The sequence below is a fragment of the Peromyscus eremicus genome, chromosome 16_21, assembly GCF_949786415.1.
Source record: "Peromyscus eremicus chromosome 16_21, PerEre_H2_v1, whole genome shotgun sequence".
NCBI classification, from domain to species: Eukaryota; Metazoa; Chordata; class Mammalia; order Rodentia; family Cricetidae; genus Peromyscus; species Peromyscus eremicus.
In genome coordinates this window covers 575,899-602,569 of record NC_081432.1, presented here as the reverse complement: position 1 = coordinate 602,569, position 26,671 = coordinate 575,899, and the positions used below count along the sequence as shown (strand labels likewise).

The following is a 26,671-nucleotide window of genomic DNA, read 5'->3' as shown; positions in this document are numbered from 1 at the left end:
AAACAATTATCCACCATGATCAAGTAGGCTTCATCCCAGGGATGCAAGGGTGGTTCAACATACAAAAGTCCGTCAACGTAATACACCATATAAACAAACTCAAAGAAAAAAGCCACATGATCATCTCACTAGATGCAGAAAAGGCATTTGACAAAATCCAACACCCCTTCATGATAAAGGTCTTGGAGCAATCAGGAACACAGGGAATATACCTAAACAACATCAAGCCAACAGTCAACATCAAATCAAATGGAGAGAAACTCAAAGCCATTCCACTAAAATCAGGAATGAGGCAAGGCTGTCTGCTCTCCCAATACTTATTCAATATAGTACTTGAAGTTTTAGCCAGAGCAATAAGATGACATAAGGAGATTAAGGGGATACAAATTGGAAAGGAAGAAGTTAAGGTTTCCCTATTTGCAGATGACATGATAGTATACTTGAATGACCCCAGAGATTCAACCAAGGAACTGATACAGCTTATAAACACCTTCAGCAACATAGCAGGATACAAGATCAACTAAAAAAATTCATTAGCCCTCCTATATACAATTGACAAACAGGCTGAGAAGGAAATCAGAGAAACATCACCCTTTACAATAGCCACAAATGATATAAAATACCTTTGGGTAACACTAACCAAGCAAGTGAAGGACCTATATGACAAAAACTTTAAGTCCCTGAAAAAAGAAATTGAAGAAGATGTTAGAAAATGGAAAGATCTCCCATGCTCATGGATAGGCAAGATTAACATAGTAAAAATGGCAATCTTATCAAAAGCAATCTACAGATTCAATGCAATCCCCATCAAAATACCAACACAATTCTTCACAGAACTGGAAAGAATAATACTTAACTTCATATGGAAAAACAAAAAACCCAGAATAGCCAAAAGAATCCTGTACAATAAAACAACCTCTGGAGGCATCATGATCCCCGACTTTAAGCTCTACTATAGAGCTACAGTAATAAAAACAGCTTGGTACTGGCATAAAAACCAACATGTGGACCAATGGAATTGAATTGAAGACCCTGACATTAATCCGAACACCTATGGACATATAATTTTTGACAAAGAAGCCAAAACTGTACAATGGAAAAAAGAAAGCATCTTCAACAAAAGGTGCTGGCATAACTGGATATCAACGTATAGAAGGCTGCAAATAGATCCATATCTGTCACCGTGCACAAAACTCAAGTCCAAGTGGATCAAAGACCTCAACATAAATCCAGCTACTCTGAACCTGATAGAAGAGAAAGTAGGAAGTAATCTTGAATGCATTGGCATAAGAGATCACTTCCTAAATATAACACCAGTAGCACAGACACTGAGAGAAACAATCAATCAGTGGGACCTCTTGAAACTGAGAAGCTTTTGTAGAGCAAAGAATACAGTCAACAAGGCAAAGCAACAGCCTACAGAATGGGAAAAGGTCTTCACCAACCCCACATCTGACAGAGGACTGATATCCAGAATATACAAGGAACTCAAGAAATTAGACATCAAAATGCCCAACAGTCCAATTAAGAAATGGGCTATAGAACTAAACAGAGAATTCTCAACAGAGGAAACTCAAATGACTGAAAGACATTTAAGGAATTGCTCAACATCCCTAATCATCAGGGAAATGCAAATCAAAACAACTCTGAGATACCACCTTACGCCTGTCAGAATGGCTAAGATCAAAAACACTGAAGACACCTTATGCTGGAGAGGATATGGAGCAAGGGGAACTCTCCTCCACTGCTGGTGGGAATGCAAGCTTGTACAACCACTTTGGAAATCAATATGGCACTTTCTTAGAAAATTGGGAATCAATCTCCCCCAAGATCCAGCTATATCACTCTTGGGCATATACCCAATCATACCACAAGGGCACTTGCTCAGCTATGTTCATATCAGCATTGTTTGTAATAGCCAAAACCTGGAAACAACCTAGATGCCCTTCAATTGAAGAATGGATAAATAAATTGTGGTACATATACACAATGGAATACTACTCAGCAGAGAAAAACAATGACATCATGAGGTTTGCAGGCAAATGGATGGAAGTAGAAAGAAATCATCCTGAGTGAGGTAACCCAGACTCAGAAAGACAAACATGGTATGTACTCACTCATAGGAGGATACCAGATGTAAAACAAAGATGACTAGACTGCTACTCACAACTCCAGGGAGGCTACCTAGAAAACAGGACCCCAAGAAAGACACAGGGATCGCCCAATGACAGAGAAATGGATGAGATCTACATGAACAACTTGGACGTGAGTGGGGGTAATGAAGGTCGAGGGTTGAGGGAAAGAGAGCTTAGGGGAGTGGGAGATCCCAGCTGGATCAAGAACAGAGAGGGAGAACAAGGAATAAGATACTATGATAAATGAAGATCACATGAGAATAGGAAGAAGCAAAATGCTAGAGAGGCCCACAGAAATCCACAAAGATACTCCCACAATAGACTGCTGGCAATGGTCGAGAGACAGCCTGAACTGACCTACTCTGGTGATAGGATGGCCAAACACCCTAATTGTCATGCTAGAAACCCCATCCAATGACTGAGGGAACTGGATGCAGAGATCCATAGCCAGGCCCCAGGTGGAACTCCAGGAGTCCAATGGCGAGAAAGAGGAGGGTTTATATGAACAAGAATTGTTGAGACCAAGGTTGGATAAAGCACAGGGACAAATAGCCAAACGAATGGAAACACATGAACTGTGAACCAATAGCTGAGGAGCCCCCAACTACATCAGGCCCTCTGAATAAGTGAGACAGTTTATTACCTTGATCTGTTTGGGAGGCATCCAGGCAGTGGGATCGGGTCCTGTACTCAGTGTATGAGTTGGCTGTTTGAAACCTGGGGCTTATGCAGGGATGCTTGGCTCAGCCTGGGAGAAGGGGACTGGACCTGCCTGGACTGAGTCTACCAGGTTGATCTCAATCCTCAGGGGAGTCTTTGCCCTGGAGGAGATAGGAATGGGGGCTGGGCTGGGGGAAAGGGGGGGCGGGAGGGGGGAGAACAAGGAATCCGTGGCTGATATGTAAAATTAAATTATAAAATACAAAAAAAATTAAAAAAAAATCCTTGCTACCTTTGGGCTTTATAATCAGCCAGGTAAGAGAATGCATTAGCAATAAACTTGAAAGTTTCCTGTATTTTCTGTTCTTTAGGGGGTAGTTTGTCTGTTTACAACATTAAACATCACACGGGGTTCAGAGTTAGTTCCCTGTCTTGAGATGGACTCTTTTCTGTGTGTGAGGATTGTGAAGGTTCTTTGGTTTTTGCACAGAATTACCACATCTCATCTCAAGTCACCATCGTGGTTACTTTAATACCCTAAAGCCAACCTGAAATCCCCAAATATTGAAAGTGCTGAACAAAATCACTGGTGTTCACTATTCCAATTGCTGTTTTTCCTTAAAAATTAGGTAAACAGGTTTTTTGATATATAATTTTAGAACTGTTTTATTTTTTGGTCCAAAGACTCATAAGTAATCTTGGTCATATGGGTTGAATTTTTAACAAGAATGTCTGCTGTGTTTATAAACAGACAAAATAATCGACTGTCAAAGAAACTGCCCTGAGTTGTTTGAAGGCAACTGTTCATAGACTTACACTAATGATGACATCAGACTCTCTTCCAGCTATAAAGTTTAGAATCCCTTGGTGTCCTTTCAGGTTTTCTCCAGTTCATTAATTTTCTTTCTTTAGATGAACAAATTGTTTTCTTCACCCAATGATTTCTTACACCTTGAGTGGTTCACTTTTGTAGGAATCACCCCAGTGTCAGCCTCTGTCCAAGTCCAGTGCAGCTTGGGGATTCTCTCAGTGTCTCCCAGCAACATGGGCCTTCCACACACTGATTCTGATTCTTCTCTTCTGTACACAGAGTGAACCCAGCACATCGTTAAATGAAAGGAACCAGAGGAAGTTACTTCTCATAGCTATGTCTGCTCTGACCAGTGTACCTCAGGGAGGTAATTCAGGTACTTTCCTAACATTGAAGAGAAAAGCAATTTTAAAAAGCTACTTGTCTTTTAGTAAGTGATGATTGTACAATTAGATATGAAATCTTTGCAATCAACTTATTTATAATTTTTCAAAATTTTTGACATTTATTGAAAAATACTGCTATTTTGATTATGTGAGTAAAATGAAAAGTATTCATTTATTTAGGAGAAAATAAGACTTTATTTGGTAGGAAGGAATGCCAGGAATTAATTTCATAGAGAGGAATCAGTCTTAAAATGAAGAGAGCTGAACATTTTTGGTAACTTTGGAGTAGGTTGATTTCAGGATCATAAAATACAAGAGAGTTACTTACCAAGGTCCCATTATTGGAGCTAGAAGAGAGGCAAGTAAACCTCCTCAATATTTGAATAATGAGTTTAAATAGATAATAGAGAAGACAAGATTTCAAAGAGACTAAAGCCATAGGTATTGGCAGTTCCTCCTGATGAAATAACGGAGGGACTGCTGGGTCCACAGAGACAGAGGTTTTCTTATTCAAATACTTTGGGATCTGGAAAAGGTTTTCTTTAGTCTTGGGATAACCAGGAGAATACAAATGCCATGAAGTGCAAATTATAATGCAAAAAGTTCCTTTGGTCAGCATGGCAGTATGACTATAATTCCAGCACTCAAGAACCTAAGGCAGGAGACTGCTTTGAGTCACCGTGGTCTTCATTTGGAGACTCTGTCTCAAAAAACATCTTAGAATCTATTTCTAAAGTTCTTAATGGCTCAGATTATTAGACAACACTAAGCCTATCATCTGCTATAGCACTGAAAAATGTTATGCACTTATCTGGTCAGACTCTTGAGATTAATATGGTCATGTTTCTTACCTCATCTGGCTTGATGATGTTCCTTACATCTTCTGGCTTGATCATGAATAAGAAACAAATCAATACAAAGATGTTTCTGCCCCTTATACATTCTTAAGATGAAGTGGAGTTACTATGTTTTGATAAAGCTGTCTATACTTTCTGTAAACTCTGTGGTCGAAACGAATTCATCCCTGCCTGTTTTCTTCATGTTAAAGCTCTTCAAGAGTGTCCTTACTTCTCAGAGGCCGTCTGCCTTATAGGATATTTTAAAAGCTGCTCCATGTTAGAGACAACTTAAAGGATGAAAAGAAAGTTGGATCAAAATGTAAATGCTCACAGCTGGAGAAACTGGTAGGATGGTACCTGCTCTGAATCTTCAATAAAAAGACATAATTAATGAAAATATAATAAATGAAAAGATGTTTGAATAGGAATATACAACAGAAACATAGACTTAATATTTATTGGGCTGATGGGCAAATATTATATAAGATCTTCACAAGATCTTTGTGTGGTTATAGAAAACAACTTTCATAGACTATGTTTGTGTTGGCAAGAAAATTACTGCCTAGAAAGAATGATGGACATGAAAGTTAGTGTTCCACAAACTATCCTATCTTTTCTTTTAAGTGTTATTGAATCAAACCTTAGTCACTGAATTTCTCCTCTTGGGAGTGACAGACATACAAGAATTGAACCCTATTCTCTTTGCCATATTCCTTACCATGTACTTTGTCAATGTGGCTGGAAATGGAGCCATCCTGATGATTGTCATATTGGATTCAAGACTCCACTCTCCTATGTATTTCTTCCTGGGAAACCTAGCATGTCTAGATGTCTGCTACTCCACTGTGACAGTGCCGAAGATGCTGGAGAACTTCCTCTCCACAAGCGAAGCAATTTCCTTTCTGGGATGCATAACACAGCTTCATTTATTCCACTTCCGGGGTAGCACAGAGGCCTTGCTTCTGACAGTAATGGCATTTGATCACTTCATGGCTATCTGCAAACCACTCCACTACCCTTTCATCATGAATCTTCAAGTGTGTATCCAGATGACTGTCACCGTTTGGGCCATTCCTTTTCTTCATGTCCTGCTCCACTCCATAATGACATCCTGTTTGAGCTTTTGTGGTTCCAACCATATTCATCATTTCTTCTGTGATGTTAAGCCATTATTGGAGCTGGCCTGTGGTAACACTGAACTCAACAGGTGGCTGCTTAATTCTCTCACAGGTACCATTGCCATTGGCCTCTTCTTTCTGACACTTCTCCCCTATTTCTACATTATCACTCATCTGTTTCTCAAGACTCGTTCTTGCAGCATGCTCCACAAGGCACTGTCCACTTGTGCCCCTCACTTCATGGTTGTTATTATTTTCTATGCCCTTGTTCTCTACATCTATATCAGTCCAGCTTCAGGGAGCTCCCTGGAAGAGGACAGGATCATTGCTGTCATGTATACTGTGGTCACTCCTGCACTCAATCCATTTATATATACTCTAAGGAACAAGGAAGTGAGAGGCGCTTTTAATAGAAAAATCAGAATACAGCTTTGACTTGAAGAAATATAGTAAATTCTTCTGAAATACAATCAATTAATGTAAACACTGAAGTGTGAAATTAGTTGATTCTGCAGTTGTTTATCATATATATGTATATATATATATATATGTATATCTATAACAGAAATGACCAGGTAAAAGAATACATATATGAGAAAATATGGCTCAATTGTATTTAAAATCGCAAACTATATAAAAAACAGAAATAGGAACAAACCAGTTACTTAATGCTGAATTTGTTTGGGAGATAGCAATTGATGAAAATGACTTGGTATCCTTTCATATACATTGTATATAAAATCAAGTGTGCAAATATATCTGTATTGCCTATGTTTTGAATAGATGGATATGAATAGGTTCACCATGCTATGCCTGTGCTTTATTACTGAACTATCTCCCTAGCCCTCTTTTCTGTGTTTTTTCTCTCTTTTTTTCTTTCTTTCTTTCCTTTTTTTCTTTCTTTCTTTCTTTCTTTCTTTCTTTCTTTCTTTCTTTCTTTTTTTGAGACAGGGTTTCACAAAAATTTCCAGGCTGGCCTGGAACTGACTGTGGCCTAGGAAGACTTTGAATATGCTGTTTTCCTGGTCAGCCTCTCAAGTTGATAGAGATACAGTCCTTGTCATTGGACCCATCTATGATCAAGAAAATTATAATTTTTGGAACTGGATGGGGCAAAGAAGAACAAAGTATAATGATATATGCATATGAAGAAATCACAATAAAACTATTACTTGTACACTCTAAAATATGATAACATTATAATGATTTTACATTTTGAAGATTTTAATGTAAAGACATTACTGTTCAACTAGAAATATAAAGTTCAATTTGACATAGGAGTTAAGGGTTAATTTAAAAAGTATGTCCTAATTTCATATTTTTGAAGTGGGAAGGCAATTAAGAATTGAGATAAGTGGCAGAGTTTCCTGAGAGGTGAATGTGGATTCAGATTTGAAATTTGAACTTTTTAACTTAATTTATTTGAATTTCTGCAACCGTCCACCTGCCCTCAGTCCATTTTGGGTCATTTCTAATTATAAACCTGTCAATTTTAAATTTCTTCTTCAATTTTCATTATGTGTTGTGAGTTTTTGTCCTTAAAAATTAATTTTTTTAATTTTAATTCTTAATTTTTTAATGTCTCATGACTTTAGAGAGTCTGTAGCTGGGCCACAAACCACGTGTAATGTGAAATTTGGGGATTTGTATTTCCCGGTGGTCTCCCACCAGCAATATCCACAGCCTCAGCCTCGCCTTGTCCATATCAGGCCAAAACATTTTTAAAAAAAAAAGAAAAAGAAATTAAAAATTTCAAGTTACATCAAGAATTTTGGCATTCTACGATGGAGATGTGTAAACTGAAAAGTATTATTTCATACATGATGGCAGAGATTGTCTTATTTCTTCACAGAGAGAAATTCTAGAGTCTTATAGAGTTGTATGAAAAATATAGCGAATATCTATGAAAATGTGAAAAAATGAGATTATAAATGGAGAAAAATATTTAAATTTTTTTTTGTTTCTTGGGCTTCTATTGATGCGGGTGCCAGCAACATGGAGATTTATGATGTTGCAGAATTCTGGGTTTCATTTTAACTTTAATTTTTGCCTTAAGCGAAGGTAGAAGCTGTATGTGGCTGGACACATATGTATAAAGTTTTCAGCATCATTTTTAGTAATAAAATATCATGGTATTTTCTATGTTGAAAAAGAAGAACTGAAATAGGTGACAGACAGAACTGTAAATGGTAGATGTTAAGTAATTCTGGGCATATTCACAAATCTGAGGCAAAGCATCAAGTGTTAGCCCTCAGGAACAGGTGGACATGGTACAAAGGCTTGGGAGCGCAGAAGTGAACAGTAGGCAAATAGAGAGAGCAGAGAGCAAATAGATCCAGAAATGTTGAACTCAAGGTCTGTAAAAGAAATAACAGACCTCAACATAGGATGCTAATCAAAATGATGGGAAAGGGAATGTTTCTCTTCAACAGTGGGATTTTAAGCAAAAGACAAAAGAAAAGCCTCTGTAGGCTCCACAGGTACACTATCCGACACTTTAAAAACACAGTTTAAGATCTATTCGGAAAGAATATGTAATAGAACGGGATGTTGGCCCTTCCTAGCTTGCTCACTGGTGTTATAGTGGTGTTCACTTTGAGAAGTCTCACAGTAAAAGCCTTTGCCCAGGGAGAGCAAAAGCCTCTATATTTTTACATCTCCAAGCTCCAAAGACCTCAGGTCTTTGGAGTCTCTACTCACTAAGTGATAGCTCTGAAAGTCAGCGTGAGCCCAGGAAACTGTCTGCAATGTGGCTTAGATTCACAGATAAGTTCTATGTGGTTGGAAGTGCAGACTATGCTGCAGAGGGAAGCTGAGGGTAGTCATATTTGGCAAAAGCAGATCAACTTCTGGGAGGAGAAAGAGCCGCTGTGTGGTACTATTTGTGTGGTGTGCAGGGTGATGACAGAGACAAGCACTGAGTGATTGTGAATTCCCTGATGATGCCTATAAAACTTCTAAAGACTAACCTTCACAATCCATCCCTTGACACAAGACACATCATTTATACCATAACATTCCACCCTAGCCCCTGAAATCTCACATTCATCATGTAAAAGCACTATTTTGGGGCCTTTGAGTTTCAAAAATGAGGTCACTGGCATGAATACATGATTTTCAGGCAATGGCATTGTTTTGAGAGGCTGTGGAAACTTTGGGAGGTAGAATGTAGCTTGAGAAGGTAAGTTTCTAGAGATGTGCCTTTGATAGTCACTCCAGTTCCCACTCTCCCCTCTTTCTGCCTTCTGTGACCATGAGGAAAATACTTCTTCCACCACTCTCCTACTGTCACAATATTTTGCTGAAATGACAGAATCAAGAAACTATGTCCTGAATCCTCTGAAACTGTGAACCAAATTAAATTCTTCTTCTTCTTCTTCTTCTTCTTCTTCTTCTTCTTCTTCTTCTTCTTCTTCTTCTTCTTCTTTCTCCTCCTCCTCCTCCTCCTCCTCCTCCTCCTCCTCCTCCTCCTCCTTTAACCAGCTCAGGATACTAACTAACTTTCATCGACTCCAGGCTGAATAATTCCCCTAGGTTATCACAGACCCTGTTTAGCATCAGAGGAATAGATCTGTCTGGGGCATGGAAAGAAGAATCCTTAATCCACATGCCAGTGGAGAGGAGAGAACTAGAAAGTGGATTGGTTTAGTATTTCCAGAATATTTGATGAACTGACAGATACAAGTAAATAAATGTGGAATATTCCTTTACACTATGTGACTATATGTTGCTGTGATTGGTTTAATAAAGAAGCTGACTAGCCAATAGCTGGACAGAGGTTAGGTGGGGCTGGCAGACAAAAAGAGAGTGTGAAGAAGAAGAGGAGGAGTCTCGGGAGTCTCAAGGAGATGGAGAGGAATCAGGAGATGAACTTGCCATACTGAGAAAAAGTACCAAGCCACATGGCAGAGCGTAGACAAGAAACACGGGTTAGTTTAGGTTATAACACTTAGCTAGTAACAAGCTTGAGCTATTGGCTAAACATTTATAATTAATTATAAAAGTCTCTGTGTGCATATTTGGGAATTGGCTGGTGGGACAGAAAAGTCCATCTACTGTAAAGCAAAGGATAACTAGGCTACAATCAACAACCTCAGAGAAGCTAGGTAACAAGGAGGACCTTAAGAGAAACATACATGGATCCCCCCTAGGAAGGGGAAATAGATAAGATCTCCTAAGTAAACTGGGAGTGTGTGGGGTGAGGGGGAGAAGAAGAGGGGAGGAGAGAAGGGAATAAGAGGGAACAGGATGGTCGGCCTGGGGGAGGGACAGAGAAGGAGAGCAAGGAAAGAGATATCTTGAAAGAGAGAGCCACTATGGGGTTAAGGAGAAACCTGATGCTAAGGAAAGTCTCAGGAATCCACAAGGATGACCCCAGCTAAGACTCCAAGCAATAGTGGAGAGGGTGCCTGAACTGGCCTTCCTCTGTAATCAGATCGATGACTACCCTAATTATCATCATAGAACCTTCATCCAGTAACTGATGGAAGCAGATGCAGAGATCCACAGCTAAGCACTGGGCTGAGCTCCTGGAGTCTAGTCAAAGAGAGGGAGGAGGGATTAAGTGAGCAAGGGGGTCAAGATCATGATGGGGGAACCCACAGAGACAGCTGACCTTAGCTAGTGGGAGTTCAAGGACTATGAACTGACAGCTAGGGAACCTGCATAGAACTGAACTAGGCCCTCTGAATGTGGGTGCCAGTTGTGTGGCTTGAGCAGTTTGGGGACTCCTAGCAGTGGGACTAGGATTTATCCCTAGTGTATGAACTGGCTTTTTGGAGCCCTTTCCCTATGGAGGGATACCTTGCTCAGCCTCAGTGTTGTGGGGAAGGGCTTGGTCCTGCTTCAATTTGATATGTCAGACTTTGTTGACTCCCATGGGAGGCCTTACTCTCTCTGAAGAGTGGATGGGGGTTGGAGTAGAGTCAGGGGAGCGGGAGGAAGGGAGGGAGGGGGAAATGTGGTTGGTATGTAAAATAAAAAAAAAACTTAAATTAAAAAAGAAAAGTCCATCTACAATAAATAATAACTAAGCCTAAGTTATCTAAAGTGAATTATGCTGCTTGTAGCTAGCAACATAGCAAGAAAATCTACTCCCCTTCTCATGATTCACTCCTCATTTTATCTACACATAGAGAAGATGGAACTTCATTGACTTGTAGCACATCTAATTTAGACTGTCTAATTTATTACAGTTGTAAAAGCTTCTCTATCATGGCCACACCTTGTCCATGCATAAAAGAATCCTTTACAGATTCTGTTAAAATAGCTTACCTTTCATGACCTGGACCAGAAGACCCATCTTAGGGATTGTTTCCTGAGGGTGAGGACCAGGGATGAGGAAAATAAAGAAGACAAGAAAGTTGAGGTTAAGAGATTTTTCATGAGCTGATGGATCAGGCCAAGTAAGTTTATTAAGAATTATAACATTTTATATTTGCAAGGTAAAAAATGGGACAGAGTCAGAAGAAAGCCATCACATAATAAGATGAAGTCAGCCAGAGCTAATCAAGCAATGTTGCACAATGAAAACAGGGGCTATCTCAAGTACATCACAGACCAAAAGTACAGCATCCTTGGGACTAGAAGACACAGCTCTTCCTGGGGGAAAATATCAGGTTTCCAGTAACTGAACCCTAACTCCTTCAAGGCCCTGACCCAAGTCCCAGACTGCACCTTGTCAAGTCCATCCCTAGGCAAGAACCAGTATTCCCTTTGTCCTTTCATCAGGGCCTCTGAGAAAACTTTGGATTGGCTTGGCTTTTGACATGTTAAACTCTGCATATAATTCAGTAGCTTATACACAGCTCGTTTTTTCCCCCTTTCCAACCTAGTATCTAAGTAGCTGACTCACTACTTCCATGGTTCACTGTTTCCTCAGGATGCCTCCCATGCCATGCTAAACGTTCATCAAATAAGATTTACACATTTTCGTCCTGTTAATCTGATCAGATCAATTTGATTCTTGAACTCAGTCATTTTGTAAGAGGATGGATGAAGTAGGATAATTACTGGAACTTCATGGTTCCAGCAGGTGCTAGTATGTGCTCAGAAGACACAGGAAATCATGGTCTTGGGAATGCACTAGCTTTTTTCTATGCTACCAACCGCTGGGTATCTTTCTCTCTCTCTCTCTCTCTCTCTCTCTCTCTCTCTCTCTCTCTCTCTCTCTTTCTTTCTTTTGATTTTTTTGAGACAGGATTTCTTTGTGTGTAACAGCCCTGGCTGTCCTGGAACTCACTCTGTTGACCAGGCTGGCCTTGAACTCACAGAGATCTACCTACCTCTGCCTCCTGAGTGTTGGGACTAAAGGCATGCACCACTACTGCTCATCTGGATATCTTTATTAGAGAGAAAAAGGACTTTTACTTATTTCACATATTGTCTTGGTAGTCCGTAATAGTTAGATATGATTCCTAGCTGACATCAATGAATGGTACACTGTAGAGCTATTTATGAATTGTGAAATTCATCATCAAATATTGTAAAAATTAAATGAAAAGTAATTTGGAGAATGGACCAAGAATTCTCATTTAGATAGAATTAGGTTTGCAATACTGTCAGAATCTAGGGGTAGGTGATTAGTGAGTAGGACATATGTTTGAATCTGTATTTATTTAGAAAAGTGCAACTTAAAACTCATTCATCAGTCACAGTGGTTCTTTTTTGAAACCAGGAAATATTATGCTCAAATGTACACTATTCAAGTTTTCCATAGTCTAGGAGGTAGATCAATGACTAGAAAAAGACCATGAGTTTCAAATATCTTTCTGATTTCACATCTGAATCATGGTCAATATTTTACCGCTGTTTAATTAGTGACTTTATTCTTCAAATACATCAACAGACAAATTTCTTATTGGAAATTTATTACAGATTTTCCACTAATGAGTAACTCTGGGAACTGGCTCTCAAAGGCCAAGAAAGATTTATTCTATAGGCGAACCTTTTCTGATCCCAAGAGGCATAATACAAATAATGCTAGGCTTCCAGAATTCATCATCTCTACTTTCATATATGGTCTCAGCAATGTAGGCAAAGGGCAGGATGCTCTTAAGTCTAAGAACATTGGGTAGAGTGGATGTTCCCAAGTTCATTATTTATTGGTGGACATTAGAGATATCAGAAGGTAAGTGAGAAATGTGGTATTTTATGAAGTAAAATGAGCTCATGTTTCAGACTGGAACACAGAAAGTGTAGTAGTATAGGACATCATTCTGTTTTTATGTTAGTTTCCAAAGTTGTGTGTAACTAACTCCACCTAAAAGAAAATATCTTTCACAGTAAAATTGCTCCTACAAAGATATATATATACACATATATATATATATCTTTATACATATATATATGTATAAAGATAGATATACACATATATATATACAAACATGTATATATATACATATACATATATATGATAGACACATCTATCTATCTATCTATCTATCTATCTATCTATCTATCTATCTATCTATCTATCATCTGTCTGTCTGTCTGTATATCTATCTATCTATCCAATCTAGAGTTGAGGAAAGAAGCTAGAATTGAAAACTTGAACAGAGAGATTTGCTTACAGATATGTGAAGCATGAAACTGGAAATAGAAAAGAGTTACAACAATGAATTTAAAAGAAATTTAAAACAGGAAGAGAAACCAGACAAGGAGACTGAGGATGAGTCAGAGAGATCACTAGAAACCAGGAGACTTTTGTGGGTAACTTGGAAGTCAGACAAAGAAAGGGTCTAAAGTAAGGTAAAGAGGATTTTCAATTGAGCTGTCTTTTTGAGAAAATAATAACTTAAAGACTGAAATTTTAAACTGACATTGATGAGAGTTATTTTGGGAAATATAAGTGTAAGTATTTGCTTTAAGAGGGTTCAAGAAAGCATGAACGTAAAACTATTGAATTAGAAAATAACTAGTGATTGAGATGGGAGTTTTCAGATGAATAAGATAAGAAGTAGAAAAAACGAGGCAATAGTTCTACAAGCCAAGGGACTCATCCCATATTACCATGTAACCCATCTGAAGCTATGTCTTTAGACACAACCATAGATGCTGAACCAGTTTTCAGATAACCTTAGTACTGAATCTCAGTTGCTCTGAGAGCTGACATAATCTATATATTTTAATAGATAATACAGCAGTGAGAGTATTTAACATGGGAGAGTGACAGCATGAGAGGCATGTCATTGCCTGATGGAGAGGAGGATTTTCCCTAAGAAATGAGAATGTAAGAGTAGACTTCATCTTGTATGAGAATAACCTCCTCATTCCAAGTACAAAGGGGGAATGGGATGGATGGGAAAGTGAGTAATGCAGGTATGACTGACAGAATACTGCATATTTTAAAATTCAATATAGCTAACTTGCAGCATCAGCATGTTGGAAATACAGATTCTCATATCTCAGCCCTGGTCTCCTCTGTCAGAATCTCTGGGGTGGAGTGTGATGCCTGTGACTTAACAGCACCTCCAGATGAGTGTCAGCTTTGTGAAAGTTTGAAGTTCTCTGTTTTCATTTAAAAGCATATTCAAGGAAAAACTAATGCCTCCTTATTCTAAAACATTTGTCCATTAGGACATCTACATACTGTGAGCAGATAGAAGTTAATGAACATAGAAATGAAAAAAGAAAAGTGCAAAAAGAATACTGTGGTCATACTACATGGATCTTTTGTCTTTCAGATATAGCTTATCATTTCCAGTTAGCATAACATGACTCAGCTGCTTTTAAAAGTTTAATTATTAACTTACATTCCTTTCCTGTACAGCACAAAGTTACAATCAGAAACAACTAAAATTACATCTTCCAACTAGGACTCAATTCCCCACATTTTTTGAGTGAAGAATATGTGCTCCTAAAGCACCACAAAAACAGTCATTCTTTCTCTTTAAAAAAATTCTGCTTGGGTCCTCTTTATAGTATTTAAGGCTTTATTTACATTTACACTAATTCAAACACTTACATATGTACATTACAAGCTAGAATCTGTGTTTGAGGAAGAACTGAGGCTTCAGCTTTTCTGAGCTCATGCCACTTCATTTAATATAATAATTTTCAGAACCATTACTTCCTTGAAAATTTTATCTCATTATTATTTATAGTGATTATAATCTCATTATGCACATGTATCATATTTTCTTTCTTTATTGAAAATAGATCCTTCTTTCATACAATACATCCCAACCACAGTTTCCACTCCCTCCAGTCTTACCTTTCTCTCCTCCCCACTTCAGAAAGGAGCAGGCCTACAAGATACAATAACCACATATGACAAAACAAGATACAACAAGACAAGGCAAAAGCCCTCATATCGAAGCTGGACAAGGCAACCAAATAGGAGGAAAAGAGTTCCAAGAGCAGGCAAAAGAGCTAGACACATACACACTCCTACTGTTAGTTCCACAAAACATTAAGCTAACAACCATAACATAGAGAGGACCTGGTACAGACCCATGCAGGCCCTGTACTTGCTGTTTCATTCTGTGAGTTCATGTGAGCCCTGCTTAGTTGATTCAGTTGGTCATGTTCTCCTGTGTCCTCTATCCCTTATGACTCCTAAAATTTTTCATCTCTTCTTCCATGGGTTCCCCAAGCTCCAAGAGGAGGGATTAGAGGGGGACCTCCAATTTAGACTCTCTCTGCATAATATCTGGCTGTGGGTTTCTGCATCCACTCCTGTGTGCTTCAGGAGAAAGCTTCTCTGATGATGACTGGACAAGGCACCCATCTATGTGTATGGTAGAATATCATTAAGAATCATTTCACTGATTGTTTTGTTTTCGGTTTTGGTGAGTCATGTTTGGTTCTACCCTTGGTCTCTGGGCTATCCAGTCTCTGGTTCCTGGCCATCCAGGCAGCATTGGGCATGTACTCCCTTTTGAGATGTGGGCCTCAAGTCAAAGCAGACATTGGTTGGCCACTCCCATAAGTTCTGTGCCACTGTTGTTCTGGCACATCTTGCAGGCAGAACAGATTGTAGGTCGAAGGTTTTGTGGCTGAGTTGGTGTCCACATTTTTCTTTCAGTAGCCTGCAGAATATCTTCCTGCATCGAAGAGACTGAAACATAGGGATGAAGGTTTCATGTACATATCAGCTTAACCTCTCTACTTTCAATGAGATATGTGGATGTTGTCCTTGCCAGTGGGACCCTGTTGTCAGTTTTCTGAGAGTGACCCTCTGTCTTGGCGTCAGCCTGGGTTGTTTGGGGAGTCTCCTCCAGGCTCCTTTGGCCAACAACTCAATCCCAGGCTTCCACTGGAAGCCTTGCCTGGTTACAAAAGATGGCTAGTTCAGACTCCATATACTTCCTTACTAGGAAGAAAGAGTAAAAACAAAATTAAGTAGAAAATACAGTAAAGCAAAAACACTGCTGAGGTGTGAAAAGAAGGGGAAACACACAAAAAAAGAAAGAAAGGGAGAAAGAAAGAAAAGACAAAGAAAAAGAAAAAATGATAAAATAGATAAAAAAATAAAAAGATAAAATCTGACAAAGTGTTGGAGCAGCCTCTCTGTCAGCTTACTTCTCAGTAATGCATGATATACTTCCCCACACTTTAAAGGTACCCTTTCATTTCCTTGGTGGGTTTTCAAAGCCATTATTTTCTTTGGAACAGAATATCATTTTTCTTATTCTGACTTTCCTTGACAAGATCATATGGAGGCAACTTCCAGACTGACATCTTATCCTGAAGACCAGTAATACTCCATACAAAAGGCATGCACTCATTGACTTTAAAAAAAAAAAGAAATTATGGTTTTTTATTTTTAGGAAATTCACAATTTAACTGAAAAAAGAAAATTTATATGTTACAGTAATTGGAAAACCCCTTCAGACTACATTAACATAAGCACCAGATCATCCTGTCTATATATTTAAGAAGAGATAAGATAATAAAAGGTAAAGTATTAAATAGTGATTTAATCATGGCGAAGAAGATAAAATTATAACATAGTCTTGAAGCCCTGGTAAACTTTGACCAAAGATAAAGAATTATCAGGTGAGAAGAATAATGAGTTCAGGTTAACAAGAGTGCATGATGTCAGGAATGACAATTAGTGAAACGATGGGAGACCAGCCAGAAAAATATTGCGGTGGAACAGGTAGGCAGAGGCACACATAGGGGTTCCTGGTAACCAGGCACAACGGGTATATGCAATTAATAGGAAAGAAGAGACGCTAGAGGTATTTGAGCAATAGAAAATCAAGGCAAAAATAGGAAGTACATAATTCTGTAAAACGTTTGCAGCTTGAGTTATAGTAATCTGAGTACAATGAGTGTAGCCAGTTATACTTTTGGTGTAATAAGCTTTGAGTGAATTAATGAGAAAATATCCAGTTAAGGTAAGAAAAGAAAAGGTGAGCAAGGGACTTAAATGAGGAAAATTTTATAACACTGAAATGTTATAACATCGGAGAACAATGTTATAACACTGTCTAGATACGAGAGAATGAAAGAAATAGATGCACCAATGTTTTCAAGTCATGTTAGCAGGACAATGCCTAGAAGAAAGGTGTTTCTTTCCTGAAATACTAAAATAAAATGAACCACAGAAGAGGACAGTGAAATGCCTACTTCTGCCTCTAATCTCTGTTAGCCAATTTATCCATTTCTTGGTAAGTATTTTTTTTTTTTATAACAAGCATTTTTTTTTTAATGACAAGCACTTTGAAGAGGCAAATAAGATTTTGCTCTTCAATCATAATATACCTCATTTCCTTGGGAAGGAGACACATACTAACTTAAAACTTACTAAATATTTAAACAAAATATATATGGTGACTTTCTCCCTATCACACTTGTGGTAATCTGTGGGAGTGCATAAGAAGACATCCCAGGAAAGAAACTGAGCTTGTAAGGATGAGCCTATGGTTGGAACCAGGTATTCTCTGTCAAAGTCATCCAAAAGCTCAGTGAGGTACTGAGATGGTGGAAACTGAGTCTGACTGTGGTGGAACTTTTGGTTGTCTCTTGGATTAGGTAAACACACCATGTAATGGCTTAAGAAGAGCTACCAGAAGTCTCACACACGCGCACGTGCATGCATACACACACACACACACACACACACACACACACACACACACACACACACACACGCTTCCCACATCTTGCTGTGTGTTGCTCTCTGCTGTCTCAGACTCCACCAAAATGGGTTCTCTTATCTTTTTCCTTGACCTATGATTCAAAATAAATCTTTTTTGGTACTTAGTTTGCAGCATTTCGCTAGCAACAGAAACTGACCAAAACTGGTAATGAGAGTTGTACTTAGAGTTTTTTTGTCTGGCCCACAGTCAGGACAAATCTCTCTCACCTGCCAGTCCCACAGCTGCTCAGACCCAACCAAATAAACACATAGAGACTTATATTACTTATAAACTGTATGGCCGTGACAGGCTTTTAGCTAGCTGTTTTTATATCTAAAATTCCATCTATTTTTATTAATCTATAAGTTGTCACATAGCTCGTGGCTTACCGGTATCTTAACATTTTTTTATGGCGGCGGCTGGCAGGGTCTCTTTGTCTCAGTCTTTTAATTTTTAGAATTTTTTTTCCTTGTCCCGTTTATATATTTTTTTGCCTGGCTACTGGCCAATCAGTGTTTTATTTATTAACCAATCAGAGCAACACATTTAACGTACAGAACATCTCACAGCAAAGAGTTGTGACTTGCTGATGACACATTGAATGTGGACAGTGAGGTATGATAGAGTTGATAAGACATCCCCAAATCAAAACACTGAGACCCTTAGAAGTCACACAAAGACTAATACAGTCTCCTAAAAAGTATAGTTACCCAGGTAACTGCTTGTAAGCAAGTAAGTTATGTGATTCTATTTTTTGAAGGAACTGTCTTGGCAGCACTGTGAACAACACGTTAGATGAGGCAACTGTGGTCACAGCAAGTCACTCAGGAAAACAGCAGTACTCTCCCTAATCAGCTGGAGCTGCAACCAGAGTGATGACTCTGTGGATGGACACTGCGTGCAAAGCACTAAGTTAAGTACTAAGATGCAGCCTCTGCCTTCAATGGAATCAGAGTAAAAAAGATTCATAGGAAAGTAGTTATTCTATTATGTAACACCCAGTTTAAAAAGCACAGCTTTCACCTAGAGAATTCCAGGAAACCGTTGCCCATTCACAAATTGTCTTATGTCTCCCTAGGGAGCCATTTTTAATGAACTCCAAGTCATGTCCTTGTTTGCTATTCTAGTTTCCACTGCTCAATTGGTGCTGTGAGAGAGACCCATTACCAAGGGACCAGGTCTGGGTTGATGTCCATTCTTGCCCTCAGTGAGTGAATTGTCTTCATACCAATTTTTTCATGAAACACAAGACTCAGTATGAACTGCAGTCAGGCTCCTGGCTTTATCCTCTTAGGACTGTCCAGAGACCGAGAGAGATGGAAGCCTCTCTTTAGCATCTTCCTAGCTCTCTACTTGCTGGGCCTCTTAGGGAACCTGCTACTTCTGTTAGCTATTGGTGCTGATGTCCACCTCCACACCCCTATGTATTTCTTCCTCAGTCAGCTCTCCCTCATTGATCTTTGTTTCATTACTACCACAACCCCCAAAATGCTGGAGACTTTGTGGACTGGAGATGGATCAATCTCATTCTCTGGATGTCTGACTCAGTTGTACTTCTTTGCTGTTTTTGCGGACATGGATAACCTACTTCTGGCAGTCATGGCTATCGACCGCTATGCTGCCATCTGCCACCCACTGCACTACCCACTTCTAATGACTTCCTGCAGATGTGGGGTTCTGGCTAGTGGGTCATGGGGAGTAGCTCATTGTGTGTCTCTGGTCCATACCTTGTTGATCTCCCAGTTATCTTTTCATAACAACCAAGAGATTCCTCATTTTTTCTGTGATTTTGGCCCCCTTTTATGGCTTTCCTGCTCCAATACCCACCTCAATGAGTCCCTGATGATGGCTTTGGCTGGGGTTTTAGGACTAGGTGCACTTCTCTGCATTGTAAGTTCTTATGGTTGTATTTTCTATGCTGTGGCTAGGGTTTCATCAGCACAGGGGAAAAGGAAAGCCCTGGCCACATGCAGTTCCCACCTCTCTATGGTCCTCCTCTTCTACAGTACAGTCTTTGCCACATACCTGAAGCCCCCATCTAGTTCTCACTCATCTGGGGAGGTGGTAGCTGCTGTCATGTATACCCTGGTAACTCCCACTCTGAACCCCTTCATTTATAGTCTGAGAAATAAGGATGTTAAGAGTTCATTGAGAAAGATTCTGAACATGGAGAAGTCTCAGGGCTAAGGATCATCACTCAGGGAGGATCACACCCCACATCACTACCACACATGCAAAGTGAGTCAGTTAACACAATGGCTCATGGGAGAATTATATGATTGCTATGGCTAATCTCCAGTGTTAACTTGACTGGATTTGTAATCATCTAGAACATACATATCTGGGCATGTCTGTGAGGGTTCTCTGGAGGGATTTCACTGAGGAGAGAAGACTCATCCTGAATGTGGGTGGCATCACTTGTTCCATAGAATGGTCCTGAACTTATTATAAAGAGCAAATGGAAAAACCCACCTTAATGTCATTATATTCATCTCTCTTTGCTCATTGACCACAGACGTGACCTGCCATCCCATCCTCCTGCTGCCAGGCCTTCCTCATCCTGATGTGCTGTATTCTTCAAACCATGAATAAAATGAAACTTTCAATCTTAAATCGCTTCTGCCAGGTATTTTGTCACAGTAACAAGAAAAGTAACAAATCAATGATCTATTGGAAATAACACTGTGTTGTGTTTGCCATTCTTTGTCTTACACTCATGTTCTTGAAGCATGAATATCCACTGCAACCAGTACAATCATTTGATAATTATTAGAATTTCTACCAGTGCTTTAGTAACAACAGCTCCCTGATATCCTTATTGTCCTGAAATTGGATGCTACTGACAAATCATGTTAAAGGGAGCTGTAGAGTTCACAGAAGTTAAATCATAAGTAAGAGGCCAGGAAGCTGGTGAGGCTGACTATAACCTAGGTCAATATTGGAGAATATATTACAGGATTCCTTTTAAGATAATTTATTATTATTGTTGTTGTAATCATTTTAATCATGTTACATCAAATGTTGATGTAACATTTTGTGGGAAAGAAAATTGCAAATTCCATCATCAAATTTGCATGCTCAAACCCAAATACACACAATAGGAAAGAACACTTCAAATGTCATACTACAATAATATAAATGAGCATTGATCTAGATTTGTTTCTGTATTGGTGTTTTGTTTCTGTAATTTTCCTTTCACTAATCATTAGTAGCAGTACTGCATATAGCAACAGGCTACAGAGTGACAATTTAGTACATGTCTGCACTAATGATTGAATCAGTGTACTATTTATGGTGTATCCAATAAACAACTCACAGTAGTTTACATAATTTTTTAAATTAACATTTGAAAATTGTTGAACTATTATCTTTCTCTTGGGCATAATTCAGAAGACCTAAAGGGAAATTCTGGGAAAGAACGAAGTACTCATCCCCAGCCCATTGTGGTAGACTTTTCAATCAAGACCCTGAAAGTCCAATAGAAAATCTTCACTGCTCTCCTTAGGTCACATTTCAGTTGCTTTGCAGTAGAGAAGCCTTCCTAGTGCCTGATATACCTCCTGGTTCCTCAAGGTATAGATGACAGGGTTGAAGATGGGAGTGACCACTGTGTAGAGCAGGGCAACAACATTGGTGAGGAGCTGGGAGTAGACAACAATGGGCACAATATGAAAGACCATGAGTGTTATATAGACTATGGACACCATAGTCAGATAAGAGGAGCATGTAGAGAAAGCCTTTGTTCTTCTGGCTCCAGAGCAGCCAGACTTTCTTTGGACCACCAGCTGCCAAATAATGACACAGAGACTTCTTATTAAGTGTGAAAGCTTGGCCTTAGCTTAGGCTTGTTCCCAACTAGCTCTTATAACTTAAATTAACCCATTTATATTAATGTACATTCTGCCACTTGACTCATTACCTTTCCTCAATACAGCATATGTCTGACTTTCACCGAGTCTCACTAGCAAGTCTCTTACACCAGATTCTTCCCCCAAGTTCCTCTCCCTCCCCAGAAGTCCCACCTATCCTTTCCTGCTTAGCTATTGGCTGTTCAGCTCTTTATTAAACCAATCAGAAGGTGCCTTGGCAGAGACACATCTTTACAGTGTACAAAAAGATTATCCCACAACACAGCACAGTCACTACAATCTGAGCATAGGATATCAGAACCTGCCCAAAGGGGATAGTCAGGAAGACAACAGAAAGAACAAATGTAGTCACCTGGGCCACTCTAGTATCTGAGCAGGCCAGGACCATCAAAGGTGAGAAATCACAGTAAAAGTGGTCAGCTTGGTTGGGGCCACAGAACCTCAGGGGGACCACCATAGCAACAATCAGTCCTACCATGAAGCCAGACAGCCAGACTATGAGCACCAACCCCAGACACCATTGAGGCCCATCAGGAGTGGGTATTGTAGGGTAGTGATCATATACCACAGACAGAAGAGAACACTCATCTGTAGCCTGAAAGCCAAAGATGAAGAACTGGAACAAGCAGCCAGTCACAAAGATGGCAGACTCCTGTAGGAAGCCCTCCAACATTTTTGGCACCACTGTGGAGGGCTAAAGGATCTCAAAGGACAGGCTCACCAGAAAGAAATAAATGGGGGTGTGAATCCTCTGGGAACTGTCTACCACCACTACAAAGAGCATGTTCCCTGTGATAGACGAAAGATGATAATGAACACACAAACCAGAGGGTTTTCATGGAAGTCCAGGGATATAAACTCAGTGATAGTTTAGTTTCCTGTGGAGACATTTTCCATGGAGTCATTCAGTTTTCTGCTTGATAGTAACTGGAGAAATTTTAGTGTATCTCTGCTTTCCATTGCAATCCTACAACTGATAGGGCTACAAGATGATGCAGAGAATGTGCAAAATGAGGATGGCTTAACTTACCTTGCACCTATTCCTGTTCTTTCTTTCTTCTTTAATTTTTTCCTTTTATTTTATGTACAAGAGGTTTTTTTTTTTTTTTTTGGCCTGCATATATGCCTGTACATCATGTGCATGCCTAGTGCCTGGAGACTAGAAGAGGGTGTCTGGAGTTACAGATGGTTGTGAGCTGCTGCACGAGTGCTGGTAATCAAAACTGCTTCCTCTAGAAGAGCAGTCAGTGTTCTTAACTGCTGAGCCATCTCTCCAGCCCCACATCCTTAAAAAAAAAATTACTGCTTCCCTAGCTTTCATCCTTCCTCAAACTCTTTCATTGTATAAACTTCTTGTTTAACCAAACTCATAATTCTGGTATTTCCAGACCTTTAAATACAATTCTAACACCATAATCTGTATAGTCAATCACAGTTTCCTTCATGTATAACTTGTAACATCTTCCAAATGCCCACTAAATGTATCTCTCAACCACAAACTTTCACCTTCCAAAAACCACCCTCAAATGTTATAAGTGAATTAGAAATTCTGCTGAGATATCATGGTCACTGTTTCTTAGTCATCTTTACTTCGACAACTTCTATGGACTCCATGTTGTAGTTGTTGAAGTCTCATCAACTCCCTTGACAATGTCTTTTGTCTTTTTCTTTTAAAATAGGTTTTTAATTGAAATAGAACTACATCACTTTCTTTTGTCCTCTTCCTCCCTTCCAATGGTTCTCAACCTGTGGGTCATAACATGACCCCCCCTGGGGGTTGCATATCAGATAGCCTGCATATCAGATATGTACATTATAATTCATTACAGTAAAAAATTACAGTTATGAAGTAACAACAAAATAATTTTTAAAAATAAATTTATTTTACATCCCTGTCAGTTTCTCCTCCTTCCTGTCCTCAATCCCTTGCCTCACAACCCCCCCCCCCCCTTTTCCCACACCTCAATCCACTCCTCTGTTTCTGTTTAGGAAAGGGCAGGTCCCCCATGATAATCAACAAAACATGGCATATCAAGTTGCAATAAGACTAAGCACCTTCCCATGTATTAAGGCTGGGCAAGGCAACCTAGTATGAGGAGTAGGGTCCCTAAAGCCAGTAAAAGAGTTGGAAATGGCCCATGTTCCCACTGCAACAAAATAATTTTATAGTTGTGGCTTGCCATATTAGGAGCTGTATTAAAGAGTCACAGTATTAGAAAGGTTGAGAACCACTGCTTCAGCCATTCCAGTTTACCCTCCCTTGAACTCTCCTGAATCTCTTCTCGACGCTCAACTTGATAGCCACTTTTTCTTTGATTATTGTTGTTAAAATACTATGTATGTATATGTTTATACATACACATATGAAATCTTCCAAGTTCATGTTTGTTGTTTATGTATATGTGGTTTCAGGGCTGACCACTCTGCATTGGATGACCAATGAGTGAATTCATCTGCTTAGTTACTTTTCTATTGTCATGCAAAAATACCATGACAAAGTCAACGTATAAAAGAAAACAATTAATTGGGGGCTCACAGTTGCAAAGTGTTAGAGCCATGGTTACCATTTTGTGGAGCATGGCAGGAGGCAGGTTGGGATGGTTCTGGAGCAGTAGCTGAAGCTTACATCTGGAGACACAGTCAGGAGGCAGGAAAAGCTAACTAGGAATAGTGTGGACATTTTAACCCTCAAAACCCAGCCCCAGTGACACACCTCTTCCAACAAGGCCACACCTCTTAATCCTTCTCAATAGTTCCACCACCTGGGGACAAAATATTCAAATACTTGAGGCTATGTGGGCCATTCTTATTCAAACCACCACATTCCATTCCATGAAGCCCATAGGCTTGTGGCCATATCATATGCAAAATGTGTTTAGTCCAATTTCAAAAGGCCCCATAGTTTTTCACAATCTCTATGCAGTTTAAGATTTCTAAGTCCAAAGTTTCTTCTGAGACTCAAGGAGATTTCTTCTTTGGAATCCTCTGTAAAGTCAAAAGCAAAAAGCAAATTACATACTTCTTATATACAACGGCACAGAATTTACTCTACCATTCCAATGTAGGAAATGGGGCATAGTGAAATCCTGAAGCATTAAAATTACTAGGGTAAAAAATCCATGAAAGTTATAACTCATCACTGTGTTTTAGATAACTGCCAATATAAAAGCTCTGTACAGACAACAACCAAGATCTAATGAGATTGCTAGTACCAGAGCCTCAGGGCTCAGTCCTTGTTCCCTTTCTCATCTTAGTCATTCCCTAGGTGGCTTCATCAATGCTCTAGACATTAAATATGTTACATGGCATCATCTGCCAAATCTATTTCATTTTGCTGAGGGTCAAAGGCAGAGTAGATGATTGCATCCACACCCACATATGCAGCACTGACAAAATCCAGCCACACTCTGCTCTCCAGACTTCTCCTGCCCACCTATAACAGATTCAATATATTAAACACATGGGTTTTGGAAGTTTTCAGGTTTATTTCCTGTCAGTTTTGCAAATCCTCTCTTAATGAACCAACAAACCACACCCAGAAGTTAAAAACAATAAAGCTATATCTACACCCTTACTTTCAGTAGGGAAATAAGAAGCCACAGCTTAGAGAAACCTGAAGTTCCATGAGGGATGAAGAAGTCCCAGCTCTGCCTGTGGTAAAACAGGCGAGACTGGGATGAGACACAGGTATGGGGAAGAGACTCAGTCCTCAGAGTTGGTGTCAGCTGCTCACTTCATCACATTGTGCTGACAGGAGACAGAGTGAGATGCCAATTATAGAAAGAGAAATTGGGAGACTCCTGGAGTCATAGTAGAGAAGGAGAGATCTGAACACATCCTATAAGACTCAGAACCACACAAGGCAGCACTTTCATACTGTAGAAAAAAACAGGAAGAAATTCAGAATGGTTGACACTCTGAAAAGCTCAACTCAAAATGTCCCAATTTTTAGAGTTATAACCCAGGAGTCTATGTTCTGTCCCACTACATGTCACAGGTTAGTCCCTGCAAGATCTTACCTTTCTAAATGGTGACAGAAGCATCAGAGCCTTCAGCACTGTTCCTGCCTGGGGCAGAACAAATGAGACTTGATCAGAGCCCACAGAAGATGGGGATAAAGAAGAGTTATGGGCTGGCTGTGCTCCCCAATAGGCTCTTGTCTACTCTATCCCATATCAGGGATTATATCCCACCATACTTACTTGCAGTCTGAGTATAACTGATGCTTCTTTCACCTGTGGAAAGAAAACAGTGAGTGAGAGGCCAGGAAAGCAGCAGGGCCACAAAGATCTATTGAAAAAGGTTACTCATAACCCAAGGGAAGCTACTAGAACTAGAACTGCAGACCCAGGGAAGGGTGTGGAAACATGGTGAGAGATGAAGGAAGAGCAGTAAACTCTTCTGGAGGATCCGTTCTCAACAGGGACCTTCTGCTCCGACTTTTGACCCTGAAAAAAGAATATGGCCTTTATTTCCCTCGCGCTTTTCAGTAGATTGCCAGCACAGAGACTTAGGCAAGGTGAGTATTTATTTGTGATGCTGCTTCCTAGTCTGTGTTGCTCAGTGTGACTTTCATTAGTGTATCTGAGGGCTTGTGCATGCAAACATGTAAGCTATTGCCTGTTTTATGGGATACAGTGGCCTCTGTTCTGTAATACTTTTATGTACCTTAAGTAAAAACCTCTTAAAAACATAAGTAAATGTCTTGAAAAAATATTTTCCAAGAATTGTAATTTTGATCTTTTGAGATTTAAATAATTGGGA

At 39.4% G+C, this 26,671-nt stretch overlaps 2 protein-coding genes, 1 long non-coding RNA gene and 1 pseudogene across 3 annotated transcripts; 2 read left to right on the top strand and 2 right to left on the bottom strand.

The window, feature by feature from the left end:
* The first annotated feature begins 3,942 nt into the window (after positions 1 to 3,942).
* LOC131893746 (olfactory receptor 12D2-like) lies at positions 3,943 to 6,384 on the top strand. The gene is made up of 2 exons (XM_059243845.1): positions 3,943 to 3,973; positions 5,456 to 6,384. The coding sequence occupies exons 1-2, from the start codon at positions 3,943 to 3,945 to the stop codon at positions 6,382 to 6,384; spliced, it is 960 nt and encodes a 319-aa protein (XP_059099828.1).
* Positions 6,385 to 19,295: 12,911 nt separating this feature from the next.
* Positions 19,296 to 20,225, top strand: LOC131893772 (olfactory receptor 1361-like). Its single transcript, XM_059243864.1, has one exon. It carries the CDS (start codon positions 19,296 to 19,298, stop codon positions 20,223 to 20,225), a length of 930 nt encoding a protein of 309 aa, XP_059099847.1.
* Positions 20,226 to 21,544: 1,319 nt separating this feature from the next.
* LOC131926100 (olfactory receptor 11A1-like) lies at positions 21,545 to 22,804 on the bottom strand (annotated as a pseudogene).
* A 1,049-nt stretch (positions 22,805 to 23,853) lies between these two features.
* Positions 23,854 to 26,649, bottom strand: LOC131926725 (uncharacterized). The gene is made up of 3 exons (XR_009383554.1): positions 26,110 to 26,649; positions 25,927 to 25,974; positions 23,854 to 24,892 (listed from the first exon to the last, which is right to left on the bottom strand). It is a non-coding gene; the product is annotated as an uncharacterized LOC131926725 (long non-coding RNA).
* Between the last annotated feature and the right edge of the window lie 22 nt (positions 26,650 to 26,671).